This window comes from Mustelus asterias, chromosome 5 (genome assembly GCF_964213995.1).
Source record: "Mustelus asterias chromosome 5, sMusAst1.hap1.1, whole genome shotgun sequence".
Taxonomy (NCBI): Eukaryota; Metazoa; Chordata; class Chondrichthyes; order Carcharhiniformes; family Triakidae; genus Mustelus; species Mustelus asterias.
The window spans coordinates 50901441-50915055 of record NC_135805.1 but is presented as its reverse complement, the minus strand read 5'-3'; the positions used below and the strand labels follow the sequence as shown (position 1 = coordinate 50915055).

General features: G+C 40.7%; 1 protein-coding gene across 2 annotated transcripts in view; it reads left to right on the top strand.

Annotated features, from left to right (window-relative positions):
• Positions 1–13615, top strand: part of LOC144493526 (ensconsin-like) — a 131259-nt gene that overhangs the window by 95501 nt on the left and 22143 nt on the right. For both annotated transcript variants that reach the window (XM_078212577.1, XM_078212576.1), the window contains exons 9-12: positions 1284–1420; positions 1669–1934; positions 4651–4810; positions 9648–9831. In XM_078212577.1, coding sequence (XP_078068703.1) covers positions 1284–1420; positions 1669–1934; positions 4651–4810; positions 9648–9831 — 747 coding nt within the window. The remainder of the gene's footprint in view (positions 1–1283; positions 1421–1668; positions 1935–4650; positions 4811–9647; positions 9832–13615) is intronic.

Here is a 13615-nt window from a genome sequence, read left to right as displayed (position 1 = left end):
TGGAAACTGATTTCATTAATTTAAAAAGAACTCCTAGTTGGTGTGAATGAGAAATTTGAGAGCTACAAGCAAAGGTACGTGACTGCTCTTTGAAAAGGACAGTGCAGAAATGTTGGGCCTAATAGCTTCTTTGCTGTAAGATTCTTCTGATTCTAGGCTAAGTCAAGGAACTAGTCATTCATGGTGGTGAAGAAAGTATCAGTGAGGCACAGGTTTAAGAATGAATTTAACAGTATGGAAGGAACGCAGGTAAAATTATCACTGGAAGGGTAATAAAGTACATGGGAAACCAGTAAATTGGACAATTTAGCTCCTGGTGCCATCTCGTTAGGCAAGTCCTGGCTGTTGCATTCGACCTGTTTCTCTCCATGTCTGGCCCCTACTATATAAGAAACTATACTTTCTCAGCAAGGAATATTGATCAGTTTCAGACTGCACCAGCAACTTCCTTTGAAATGCATTTCTGGAGAGAAGGGATTGAGGGATACAATTAGAAGCCACCCATAGATTCTTGATTGTGATCTGTCAATAATGGATAATCCAGCTAATGAATTTTTGCCACTTTGAAATATATTTGTAAATCAGTTGGGGCTGGATTTGGAACCAACAAAATTAACCTGTTAATTCATTCTGTCACTCGGATGCACAACCTTTTATAACCCATCTATAATTAGTGCAATGCCTAAACTATATGGGGATAATGATGATTAAGTGTAGTATATTCAAGAGTATGGACTAAAATGTCTGAAGTGTAAGGTCATTGCAGAAGGCACCTGCGATCCAATAGTCTTTAAACACAATAGTAGTCAAGATTTGATGATCATCATGAGCTGAAACTATACAGTGAATGTCTGGTTTTACAGACTTATTCGCTGGCAAGACCAGCATTTGCTGCCAATCCTTAATTGCCCTACAATCGAGTGCTTGCTAACCCATTTCAGAAGGTGGTTAGGAGTAAACCACATTACTGTGGATTTGGAGGCACATAGTAGGCCTGACCAGGTAAGGATGGCAGATTTTCTTCCCTAAAGAACATTAATGATCAGATGGGCTTTTACAACAATTGATAATTTCATGGTCACCTTTCCTGAGACTAACTTTCAATTCCAGATTTTGATTTAGTCTATTGTCCCCAGATCATTAGCCTGGGCCTCTGGGTGACTGGTTCACTAACATTACCACTATGCCACTGTTTTATTATGCAGTATCATTTATCTTTTGAACATTATTGTGCTAGCGGTAACAAAATTGGTTTTTATTTTAATGGTTTCGACTTGTCCTAGGTTGATAAAAGGGAAAAAGAGAAAGAAAATGAAAGGGAGAAGAATGCTCTCATAGCTTACACTGCAGGTGCAACAATTAAAAAGTCAAATTCTCCTTTGAATGTGAAAAATAAGTCACCAATACCATCCGCAGTCCGGTAAGGAACATTGCACAGTTACCTCATTCAATCGATGTTATTCACTGAAATGTAAAATTCTGAAATTTTCATCACATTGCAAATGTTAACAAATAAGTCATTAACGTTTGTATTTATGCAGATTAAAATAAAATACAAATAGAGACTATATAAAGGAAGCAGAAACATCAATTTTAATTATGTTTGGCTTTTTCTCCTCGGTGATTTTCCCTTATTTTTAACTGAATTGTTAATTATCTTTTAAATAGATCATCAACAAAAACATCAACTTTTGTAGTGAATGCAAAACTGGTCAGTTCACCACCTGACTCGGTGAAGAGTTCGTCAATCCAGCGACCACCTTCTCCTGGAAATGTTCGTCCAGTCAAATCTCCTGAGAGTGAGAAAAAAGATGAAGAGAAAGAAAGACTACAAAGTGAAGAAAATATTGATGAGCAGCTTCCCGTCTCACCTCCAACACCAGTTAAGCAGCCAATGTCTGTGGAAGAGTCTGCTACAAAACCAGAGTATAAAGGTATGCGATACTGAGAGGCAACTATCCAAAATGTTAAATAAGTACCTGCACTATCATAAGGTGCATTGAAATATATCAATACAAATGCTGAATGATTCTATTAACGGATCTTAGGAATTTACAGTATGGAAGGGGGCTATTTGGCCCATTGTGTCTGCACCCCAGTCGAACCATTCAGCCGAGTCCCATTTTCCAGATCTTGCTCTGTAAGCTTGTAGGTAATGGTATTTGAAATGCTTATCCGAGTACTTGTTATGTGTGTTTTTACCACCCTTTCGGGCAATGAGTTTTAGATCCCCATCACCCTCTGAGTGAAGACATATGTCCCCGACTCTGCCCTAAAATCCTACCTCTTCTCCTCAATCAATGCTCCCAGTTATGGACCTCTCGACCAAGGGGAATGGGGCCTTCCTATCTAGTCTATTTAGACTTTAGGTGGTGTATTATGGTGAGGTAACTAACAAAGGGATAAAGGTTCATAGCTCCTTGAAAGTGGAGTCACAGGTGGACAGAGTGATGAAGGCGTTCGGCATGCTTGGTTTCATTGGTCAGAACATTGAATATAGGAGTTGGGACGTCTTGTTGAAGTTGTACAAGACATTGGTAAAGCCACACTTCGAATACTGTGTACAGTTCTGGTCACCCTATTATAGAAAGGATATTATTAAACTAGAAAGAGTGCAGAAAAGATTTACTAGGATGCTACTGGGACTTGATGGATTGAGTTATAAGGAGAGACTGGATGGACTGGGACTTTTTTGTCTGGAGTGTCAGAGGCTGAGGGGTGATCTTGTAGAGGTCTACAAAATAATGAGGGACATAGATCAGCTAGATCGTCAATATCTTTTCCCAAAGGTAGGGGAGTCTAAAACCAGAGGGCACAGGTTTAAGGTGAGAGGGGAGAGATACAAAAGGGTCCAGAGGGGCAATGTTTTCAGAGGGTGAGAGTGTCTGGAACAAGCTGCCAGAGGTGATAGTAGTACAATCTTGTCTTTTAAAAAGTGTTTAGATAGTTACATGGGTAAGATGGATATAGAGGGTTATGGCCAAACGTGGGCAATTGGGACTAGCTTAGAAGTTAAAAAAGTGCGGCATGGACAAGTTGGGCCGAAGGACCTGTTTCCATCCTGTAAACCTCTATGACTCTATACAAAGAGACAACAACAACTTGCTTTTATATAGCATCATTTAACATAAAATGTTCCAAAGCGCATCAAGAGGTTTTATTTAAAAAAAAAAGTAATTGAGCCACAGCAGCTCACCAAGTTTCTCTTGACAGCACCTTCCACACGTGACCTCTACCACTTAGAAGGACAAGGGCAGTAGATGTATGGGAGCACCACCACCTGTAAGTTCCCCTCCTTGTCTCTCTCACCCCTGACTTGTGACTATATCACTATTCCTTCGGTGTTGCAGGATCAAAATTGTGGACTTTCCTTCTAATAGTACACGGACTATGGAGTATAAATTTAAGGTCTTGAACAAGAGATGCAGGGGGTCTGTGGAAGTCCTGACACATATACCTATACAGGCATGCCCCAGAAAGTTTCAACTTCCAGTGGGCAACTTGCTTGCTCCCAGGGACCCTCCATGGATATCTCTGATTCTGAGATTCAGAGAATCTTTGGACAGCGTTTAGGAAATTGACTGAAGATGGAGAGTAACAATAATAGGAAGTTGATCTGTACTGGCCCTCAACTATTTACCATGCTAAGACTTAAATGATGGGATAGAAAGCCACATATCCAGGTCTGCTGATGAATGGCATTGTAAGCTGTGCAGATGAAAACATAATCTATCAATATCTTTGCAGAGAAAATTTTTAGAGAAAAGGCATATAAATTTTAATATAGACAAATTTAAATCCATCCACTGAGCCCAAAAAGGATAGATCAAAGTACTTTCTAAATGGTGAAAAACTGAAATAATGGAGGTCCAAACAGATTTTGGGGTCCAAACACACACATCATTAAAATGCTAGTGTCATGAACAGGCACAGGAAATAACCACTGGCTAATGGAATGCTTTCCTTTTATTTGGAGAAATAGCTTTCAAGGGAGTGCAAATTATGTTTCAACTGTACAATGCTCTGGTTAGATCACAATTGATGTGCCCTGAACTGTTCTGGTCACCAGGCCTTCAGAAGTCTATACTGGCCTAGCAGACAGTACAGTATATGTTTGCCAAAATTATACCTAGTCTCCAAGAGTTAAATTGCAAGAGGCGAATACATGAACTAGGACCATAATCCCTAGAATTTGGAAAGTTAGCGAGTAATTTGATACTTTCAAGTGACTAAGGGGAGCAGCAAGGGTAGGTCGAGACACGATCACCAGGGGATATCTCGGACTGGGGGAATAGTCTAAAAATTAAAGGCCGACCAAAAGGTAATAGAAGTTCCAAACTATAATGCTAAATGTTAGATTAAATGTTAAATTTATATCTGAGATTAATATATTTTTTAGTTTAACCAGAGGTGTTGAGGAATATAGGTTAAAGGCCCATATAAAGATCGTGTTGTTTGGTCACGGACCAGCAATGATCTCATTGAATGGGGCTTGGGTGCAAATGGGGCTAAATGTGTTACATCTGTCCCAACAGTTTTTTTGCCTATTTTTAATCAATGGGAAATCATAGGGTGCATGAAACTATTTGTCCACAATTTACATTTAAGTAGTATCTCTAAATTCCAATATTTATTCTTCCATGTGCACAGAAACTGTTCAGGTCATAGTGTCTGCTACTCCTGGTAAAACCACAGCAGGTACAACTGATCCAGCAGAAGCAACGAGACTTTTGGCTGAGAAACGACGAATAGCACGGGAACAAAGGGATCGCGAGGAAGAAGAGAAAAGAGAACAAGAGGAGAGGGAAAGGTATTTAATTTTTTTGATGTGGAATAGAAGTTGCTATCTTGAAATTTCAGTAATCCACTCAAAGCAATGCTGAGCCAAATTTTATCAAATGTGTAATGGAGATTTCAGATTCAATATTGTCCATAGGAGATTAATGCTTGTCTAACTTGCATCAAGTCCCTATGGAGAGAGAAACAGTTCAGATCACTGAAACTTTAACTCTTTCTCTCGCCACAGATGCCTGACCTGCTGAGTACTTCCAGCATTTTCTGTTTTCATTTCAGATTTCCAGCATCTGCAGTATTCTGCTTTCCAATTTGCATCAAGTCTGTGCTCGTTGATTTATATTGGCTCCGTTTGACAACACTGCAGTTTTAAAATTCTCATCCTTGCTTTCAAGCCTCTTCCTATCTCTGTTGTTTCTTCCAATCCTCCAAGTCTGGATCTCTGCTCTAATTACTGTCATTGGCAACTGTGGCTTCAGCTGTTTAAGCTTTAAAACCTTGAAAACTCTCCCTCTAAACCTGTTCCTTCATCTAGCTGTCTGTTTAAAATGTTCCTTAAATTCTACCTCTGAGCAAGCTTTTGGTCACCTGTGCTAACTTCTCCTCAAGTGACTTAGTATCAGTTTTTATTTGATAAGTACAGTAAGAAGTCTCACAATACCAGGTTAAAGTCCAACAGGTTTATTTGGTAGCACGAGCTTTTGGAGAGCTGCCCCATCATCAGGTGAGTGGGTTCACAAACAGGGCATATAAAGACACAGACTCAATTTACAAGATAATGGTTGGAATGCGAGTCTTAACAGGTAATCGTGTCTTTACAGGTGCAGACAATGCAAGTGGAGAGAGGGTTAAGTACAGGTTAAAGAGGTGTGAATTGTCTCAAGTCAGGACAGTTAGTGAGATTTTTGCAAGCCCAGGCAAGTTGTGCGGGTTACAGATGGTGTGACATGAACCCAAGATCCCGGTTGAGGCCGTCCTCGTGTGCAGAACTTGGCTATCAGTTTCTGCTCGGCGATTCTGCATTGTTTGATAAGGCACTTGTGAAATGTTTTGGCATGTTTACTATGTTAAAAATACTGTACAAGTAGAAGTCTATGTTGCAACTTCCATAGTGCACTGGGTTGTTATCCTCCCATTAATGGAACAGACAGATTTGTTGCAAAATAATTCAATATGCCGTTTTCTTATAGTTGTTAAAATTGAAGTATTTAAAAGAACAAACTAGCTAAAGTAGAGTTGTGATCGAGAAGTTAGAAAGTGAGAAATTGATAATTATGTACCAAGAAGTATTTCTTTCTGTGCACATCACAATGCCTCCAATCCTGATGCAATTATTTAATTAAAAATAATTAGTACCACCAGGATAAGAGCCCATTTTAAATAAAATTGCACTGTGAAAACTTCTATTTCATAACTTGCTCATCATAATGATAGTCAACTTTCACAGACTATCTGGTGAGTCCTCTGATTTTCTGGAAATGTTTAGCGTCAAAATAGATTCTGCTGTGACTGACGCTAGTAACAGTTGTAACTTCTGAGCTCACTGGTATCAGATTGGGAGTAACTTAAATATGTGCTGGGGAACTGTGCTCAAAACTTCGCAGGTAAGGGTTTGCATGCCAATTGCCCAGAAGTGCAAACTTTCTCTGGGCAATTACTCCATGCTGGGAATCATCCAAAAATTTGATTTAAATCCGACAAGGTTTAACCAATAGCTATTCAAAGAACTTAGAATTAAAACCTCATCTGACTTCTGGATAATTATTGTAAAGACCCAGACATATGAACTATACTATATCATACGCCATTGAAAAGTTACTTTCTTACAACCTCATGGTGAGAGTGTTAATACATTTTTTTTTAATTGAACATGCTCCTGGTCTTGAGCCTCCTTCAGTGGCCATACAGGCATCCTAGTGCTTGATAACTTAAGACAACATCAAAAGCTTATCAACCTAATGGCTGGTTCAGTAATTAAACTAGGTTATGTTTAACATTTCAATGTAATCCAGGGTAGCCAAATATATTAATCATAACTAAAAGAATCAAGATGTCCTTTGAGGAATGTGGATACGCAGCATTAAATTGCTATGGAAATATAAATCTTAAAAGCCATTCCCCATTGCCAGAGAATGATCTAAGGTAAGAAGCTGGTTTACTGATCCACATTCAACAGGTCCATCATTAGTGACCCTGAGTGTAAACAACAGTGTAAGAAGTTTAACAACACCAGGTTAAAGTCCAACAGGTTTATTTGGTAGCAAAAGCCACACAAGCTTTTGGAGCTCCAAGCCCCTTCTTCAGGTGAGTGGGAATTCAGTTCACAAACAGAGCATATAAAGACACAAACTCAATTTACATGAATAATGGTTGGAATGCGAATACTTACAACTAATCAAGTCTTTAAGAAACAAAACAACATGAGTGGAGAGAGCATCAAGACAGGCTAAAAAAATGTGTATTGTCTCCAGACAAGACAGCCAGTGAAACTCTGTGGGGGTTACAAATAGTGGGACATGAACCCAATATCCCGGTTGAGGCCGTCCTCGTGTGTGCGGAACTTGGCTATCAGTTTCTGCTCAGCGACTCTGCGCCGTCGTGTGTTGCGAAGCCCGCCTTGGAGAGCGCTTACCCGAATATCAGAGGCCGAATGCCCGTGACCGCTGAAGTGCTCCCCAACAGGAAGAGAACAGTCTTGCCTGGTCATTGTCGAGCGGTGTTCATTCATCCGTTGTCGCAGCGTCTGCATAGTTTCCCCAATGTACCATGCCTCGGGACATCCTTTCTTGCAGCGTATCAGGTAGACAACGTTGGCCGAGTTGCAAGAGTATGTACCATGTACCTGGTGGATGGTGTTCTCACGTGAGATGATGGCATCTGTGTCGATGATCCGGCACGTCTTGCAGAGGTTGCTGTGGCAGGGTTGTGTGGTGTCATGGTCACTGTTCTCCTGAAGGCTGGGTAGTTTGCTGCGGACAATGGTCTGTTTGAGGTTGTGCGGTTGTTTGAAGGCAAGAAGTGGGGGTGTGGGGATGGCCTTGGCGAGATGTTCGTCTTCATCAATGACATGTTGAAGGCTCCGGTGGAGATGCCGTAGCTTCTCCGCTCCGGGGAAGTACTGGACAACGAAGGGTACTCTGTCCACTGTGTCCCGTGTTTGTCTTCTGAGGAGGTCGGTGCGGTTTTTCGCTGTGGCGCGTTGGAACTGTTGATCAATGAGTCGAGCGCCATATCCTGTTCTTATGAGGTGTTCTTATGTAAACAACAGTGGCCAGGTATTGTAAGGTATTATTTCCAGTCATTACTCCCATAAAATCTCCCGAGGTGTCAAACAGTTACCCAGTTAGGAATTAAGCACGCACACTGATAGAACCCTGTTGTGTCAAAGAAGTGATCTCCATTTAAGTGTGATGTATGGACGGGCAGGGTGAATCGGCCTGAAGCTTACTCCTTTCTTGTACAGTGAGGATTTGATGGCGGAAGGACCGAGAACCAGGGGGCACAGATTTGAAGTAATTAGCAAAAATTTTGACATGCAGCAAATGATTAGGATCTGAAATGCACTGCTTGAGTGCATGAAGGAGACGGGTTCAGTCAAGGCATTGAAAAGGGAATTGCGCAGAATTGACTTCACCAAAACTAGCATTAGCAAGTTTCTTTCTAACACACACAATAAATGTGACAGGTGTTCACTTGCCCCTGCAGACCATACCCACATGTTCTGGTCATGTTCGAACCTGCTGGTTTTTGGTCATCCTTCATTGGCACACTCTGCTAAGTTTTAGACTTGCAGCCTTGTCCTTTGATAGCCATATTTGGAGTCCCAGCTGAACTGGCCAGTCTCACTAAGATTAAGGCAGACGTCAATGCATTTGCTTTGTTAATAGCTCACAGGCAGATTCTATTTCCCAAGCCACCCACTGCTTTATCCTGGTTGGAAGACTAATGTCTTTTCTTTCTTTTGGAAAAGATTAAATGCACCATAAGAGGATCCACTGAGAAACGTTATCTTTAATGAGTCATTTACTGCCGACTTTTTTAATTGATTGTTTTTCCTGTTTTGCATAGTTTTTGTTTGTTCACTTGTTTACTCGGGGGAGGAGCATTATATTATACTTTGCTTTTTCTCTTTTTGGAAATTAATAAAAGATTTAAGAAAGGCACAAATGTAAAAGTAAAATAGCCATTTAAGGCAGAAAATATGGAAAATGCAGGAGCTGAGTTATCCTCAAAATAGATAAATTAAAAATTCACCTGAATGTTTGTTAGGGGAACAGATTCCAACCATTCCAGCATCAGTAGCACTTGGATGTGATTCCAGTATTCATTTTTAAAGGGGAAAGTCTGCTTTAATACAGCGGGACAAGCTTAAAAAAGTTGAAGATATTTTGTTTAGTAAAATACAGGCTGGGGTGGCTGTGATTTGCATTTGTTAAAAAGATGGCAAGATTAGATTCTTTTCAGATGCATTAGTTCTTTTACATTCATGTTAGCATAAATCCTTAACTAAAGAGGAAGGTTTGATATTGGGAAATATTCTCTTCTGGGTGTGGCTGGTCTGATAAATCAGATGGCCTTTTTCCACTCTGGGCTTGCACCATGCACGTCTGACCTTTTGCTTTTATTGCCAATATTCATTGTTTTTTTTAAATTAAAAGACACAACAGATCAGTTAGCATTTGTAAGCTAAAAGTAGGCTACCAATATTTACGTGAAACCATCGTAATAATTGAAGCATCCTTCTGTGAAAATAATCATCATTTTTTTTTAAAGGGAATACCTTTCTCCAAAATGATGCACTTTTGTTTTATACATGTCTGAACCAAACCTTTATGGATCGCTGTTAAATTTAGGCAAATGAGAGAAGAAATGTTGCGACGAAAATCTGAAGAGAAAGCTCGCCGTGAAGAGGAAGCTCGGAGACTTGAAGACGAAAGGAGACTTCAGGAAGCACAACAAAAACTTGAAGAGGAACAACAATTTCTGGAGGAAAAGGCTCAAAGAGAAAGATATGAAATAGAACGTTTGCAAAAGCAAGTAAGTGTTCAGTTTGTTATTCCTGTTTACGATGTAGTGTGTCCCAAGTCTGCAAATGTGTATAGTTTCAATCATATTAACTTCTTGTAAAGAGAAGTAAATTAATATTTGAATGTTGTGGCACCAGAGGCAGCTCTGCTGTACAGGAGAGGAGAAAGAAAAGGAGAAGAGCAGTAGTGTTTGGGGATTTGTTAGTTAGGGGAACAGACAGGTGTTCCTGTGGCCGTAGACATGACTGTTATGTTGCCTCCCTGGTGCCAGGGTCAAGGATGCCACAAAACGGCTGCAGGACATTCTTCTGGGGTAGGATGACCAGCCAGAATTTGTGGTTCATGTTGGTACCAATGACTTGGGTAGGAAAGGGGATGAGGGCTTGAAAGCAGACGTTAGAGAAGTAGGAAGGAAATCGAAGAACAGGATCTCTAAAGCAATAATCTCAGTCCCACATGTGAGTGTAGAAACGGGGAAATAGAGCAGGAAGAATAAACAAATTATCAAATGGTGAGAGATTGCAGATCTCTAACAAAAGGCTAGTATACAGATACAACAAGTAATTAGGAAAGTTGATAAAAGTTTACTGTTTATTGTGAGGGGATTTGAATACAAAAGTAGGGAGGGTTATGCCTCAGTTGTACATTGGTGAGACCACCAATGTGAGAATATGATGTTTCACTCCAGGTGTGATTCTACTGACAAACTGAGAAGCTTTTATCCAAAAAAAACTTTATTAAACAGCACAGTTTAAGTATAACAAATGAATTAGATTATCTTGTCATGTTTAAATATTGTTCAATTGGTAAATATTACAGTTCTTAACTGCTAATCTATCTTTAAGAGTTCTAATTCAAGCAATATTCCTCTTACAGACTTTAAAACCCCTCTTCAAAATCAGTTAGCAAACCCCAGACTTGCGTGCTTGTACTTGTTAACAGTCTTGCATCCTTTTGAACAACTCTGGAGAGGCAGAGAGAGAGACACACCTGTCTTCTGACACCTCTGGAGAGGCAGAGAGAGACACCTGTGTTCTGACATCTCTGGGGAGACAGAGAGACATCTGTCTTCTGACGGCTCCAAACAGCAGCCTCCAGAGAGAAGAGAGAGAAAACGAGACAAAGACATCTCTTGCTTCTTTCAAGACCAGGCAGAAAACTGACTCTTTTAAAATAAGAGAGAGACTGTGTATCTTCCCTGCAAGCTTAGTTCCTCTCATTAGTACATGACGACTGTCTCTTGTCAATTAACCGAATCAAAACCCTACTCTGAAACCCAAGGGAAACCTAAGTCAGGACAAATACATTAACTCTGTTCAGACAAAATCAGTCATAACCCTGCATTCTCAACATTTGAACTGCCTATTGCCCAGGCAAATCGACACCGTGTAAAACAGAGCTGAATTTTAAACATCGCCCTTACAAGAAACATGATGAAAATCCATTTCTTAAAGGCACGATATCATCACAGCACAAGGATAGAATAAAAGACCCGCCACTGGGACTGTGGCTCAATGTAGCAAAGCTGGCAGTGCGTGCATGTTTTTTTTAAACTTGTATTTGTAGCTTTTTTGAGCTTTCAATTTAAAAAAGAGATTCAGAGCTGGGGGCCTTTAAATTTGTAACCGTTCCGGTTCACGGCATTATCCAAATGTCCTGATTTGCAATCCAGATTGGGCATGGAGTGCCCCTTCGCGCCTGTAATTGACTTCTTAGCTGCCAGATGCCAAATATTTGGCCCTCCTGAGGCTTGATTCAACAAGCTGAGACGGCAGGGCTGGAGCAGACCACTCAGCTTTGTTTCCAGCTCCCTCACTTCCCTCAAGTAAAGCCCAGTTCGCTGATAGTTTCTTTCTTCACAGATGCTGCTAAATTTGCTGAGTATTTTCAGACTTCACTGTTTTTATTTCACATTTCCATTGTCTGCAGTATTTTACTTTTTTGAAGTCCCTGAATACCATTTTACAACATTTCTGACAACTTTGTGGTCATTTTTATTGATAACTTCAAGACTTTTTAAATTTACCTAAAACCGCCCTGGTGAGATGTTTTATTTATTCTTGGGATTTGAGTGAAGTTAGCAAAGCCAGCATTTGTGTCAACCCCTAGTTGCCCTTGAAGTGAGTGACTTGCTAGGCGATTGCAAAGGGCAGTTCAGAGTCAACCACATTGCTAGAGTCACATGTAGACCAGAGAAGTAAGGATTTCCTCCGCTGAAGAACATTAGGACAATCTAATGGCTTCAGGATCATTATTAATAAGACTAGCATTTTACCCCAGATTTATGAACTAATTGAATTTGCATTCTTAAAGCTACTGTGGTGGCTTTGATCTTATGTCTCTGAAGCATTCACCCAGGTCTCTGGAGGACTAATGTGGCAGGGGGATGGGAACCGATTCAGGAAGTTAGAGGGAAGTAAAGTGGTGACAGAAACAATGCAGTAAGGGAAAAAGTGGAAGGCAGAGAAACCAGAGACAAAATCAAAAAGGGCAACAGTACAGAGACTGTGGAGAGCTCAGTGAATGGGTCCAGTAAGGCTAAGAGAAATAAAACACAGTGTACAAAACATGGCAGGACAGATGGCCTGAAGTGTGTTTGCTTTAACGCAAGGAGTATAACAGGTAAGGTGGATTAACTTGAGCTTGGATTACTACATGGAGCTATGATGTTGTGGCAATTACGGAGACTTGGATGAAAGAAGGGCAAGACTGGCAGTTCAACATTCCAGGATTTAAATGCTTCATGCGAGATAGAGGGAGTGACAAAAGAGGTGGGGGTGTGGCTTTACTGATTAGGGAGAATGTCACAGCTATACAGAGGGAAGACACCTTCATGGGACCATGCAGTGAGATCATGTGGATAGAACTCAGGAACTGGAGTGGTGCAATCTCACTGTTGGGATTGTACTACAGATTTCCCAACAACCAGCATGAAGTGGAGGAACTGATCTGTCAGCAGATTATGGGAAGATGTAAAAGCAACAGGGTTGTTGTGATGGGCGATTTTAACTTCCCCCAAATGGACTGGGATTCCTTTAGTGCCAGGGGCTTGAATGGGGCAGAGTTTGTTCAGTGTCCAAGAGTGCTTCATGAAGTTTCAAGATACTTGTAGAAAAGGAAGAAGTAGTCCCAGAGTGATAATACTAAACTGGGGGAAGGCTAACTACAACAGTATTTGTTGGGCAGGAGCTAGGGAATGTCGATTGGGGGCAACAGTTTGAGGGTAAATCCACATCCGATATGTGGGAGTCTTTTAAAAGCCTGTTGTTAACAATTCAGGACAAGTATGTCCCTGTAAAAATGAAGGATAAAGATGGCAAGATTCAGGAACCCTGGATGACAAGAGAGATTGTGAGCTTAGTGAAAAAGGAGGAGGAGGCATACATAAATTTCAGGAAACTGAAAACGGATAAGGCTCTTGAAGAGTATAAAGATAGCAGGAAAGAACTTAAACAGGGCTTAGAAGGGCAAAAAGGGGCCATGAAATGTCCTTGGCAGGCAGGATTAAGGAGAGTCCCAGGCTTTTTATGCATAACTAAGAAGGAAGAGGCAGCTAAGGAAAGGGCAGGTTCACTCCAGGACAGTGGAGGGAATTTGTGTGTGGAACCAGATGAGCCAAATGAGGTAGGTGAGGTCCTTAACAAGTACTTTGCATCAGTATTCACAAAGGAGAAGGATGTGGTGGATGGTGAGTGTAGAAAGGAGAATGTTGACATTCTAAGATGTGTTGAGATAAAAAGGGAGGCGGTGTTGGAGGTTTTGAAAAACATTAAGGTGGGCAAGTCTCCAGGGCC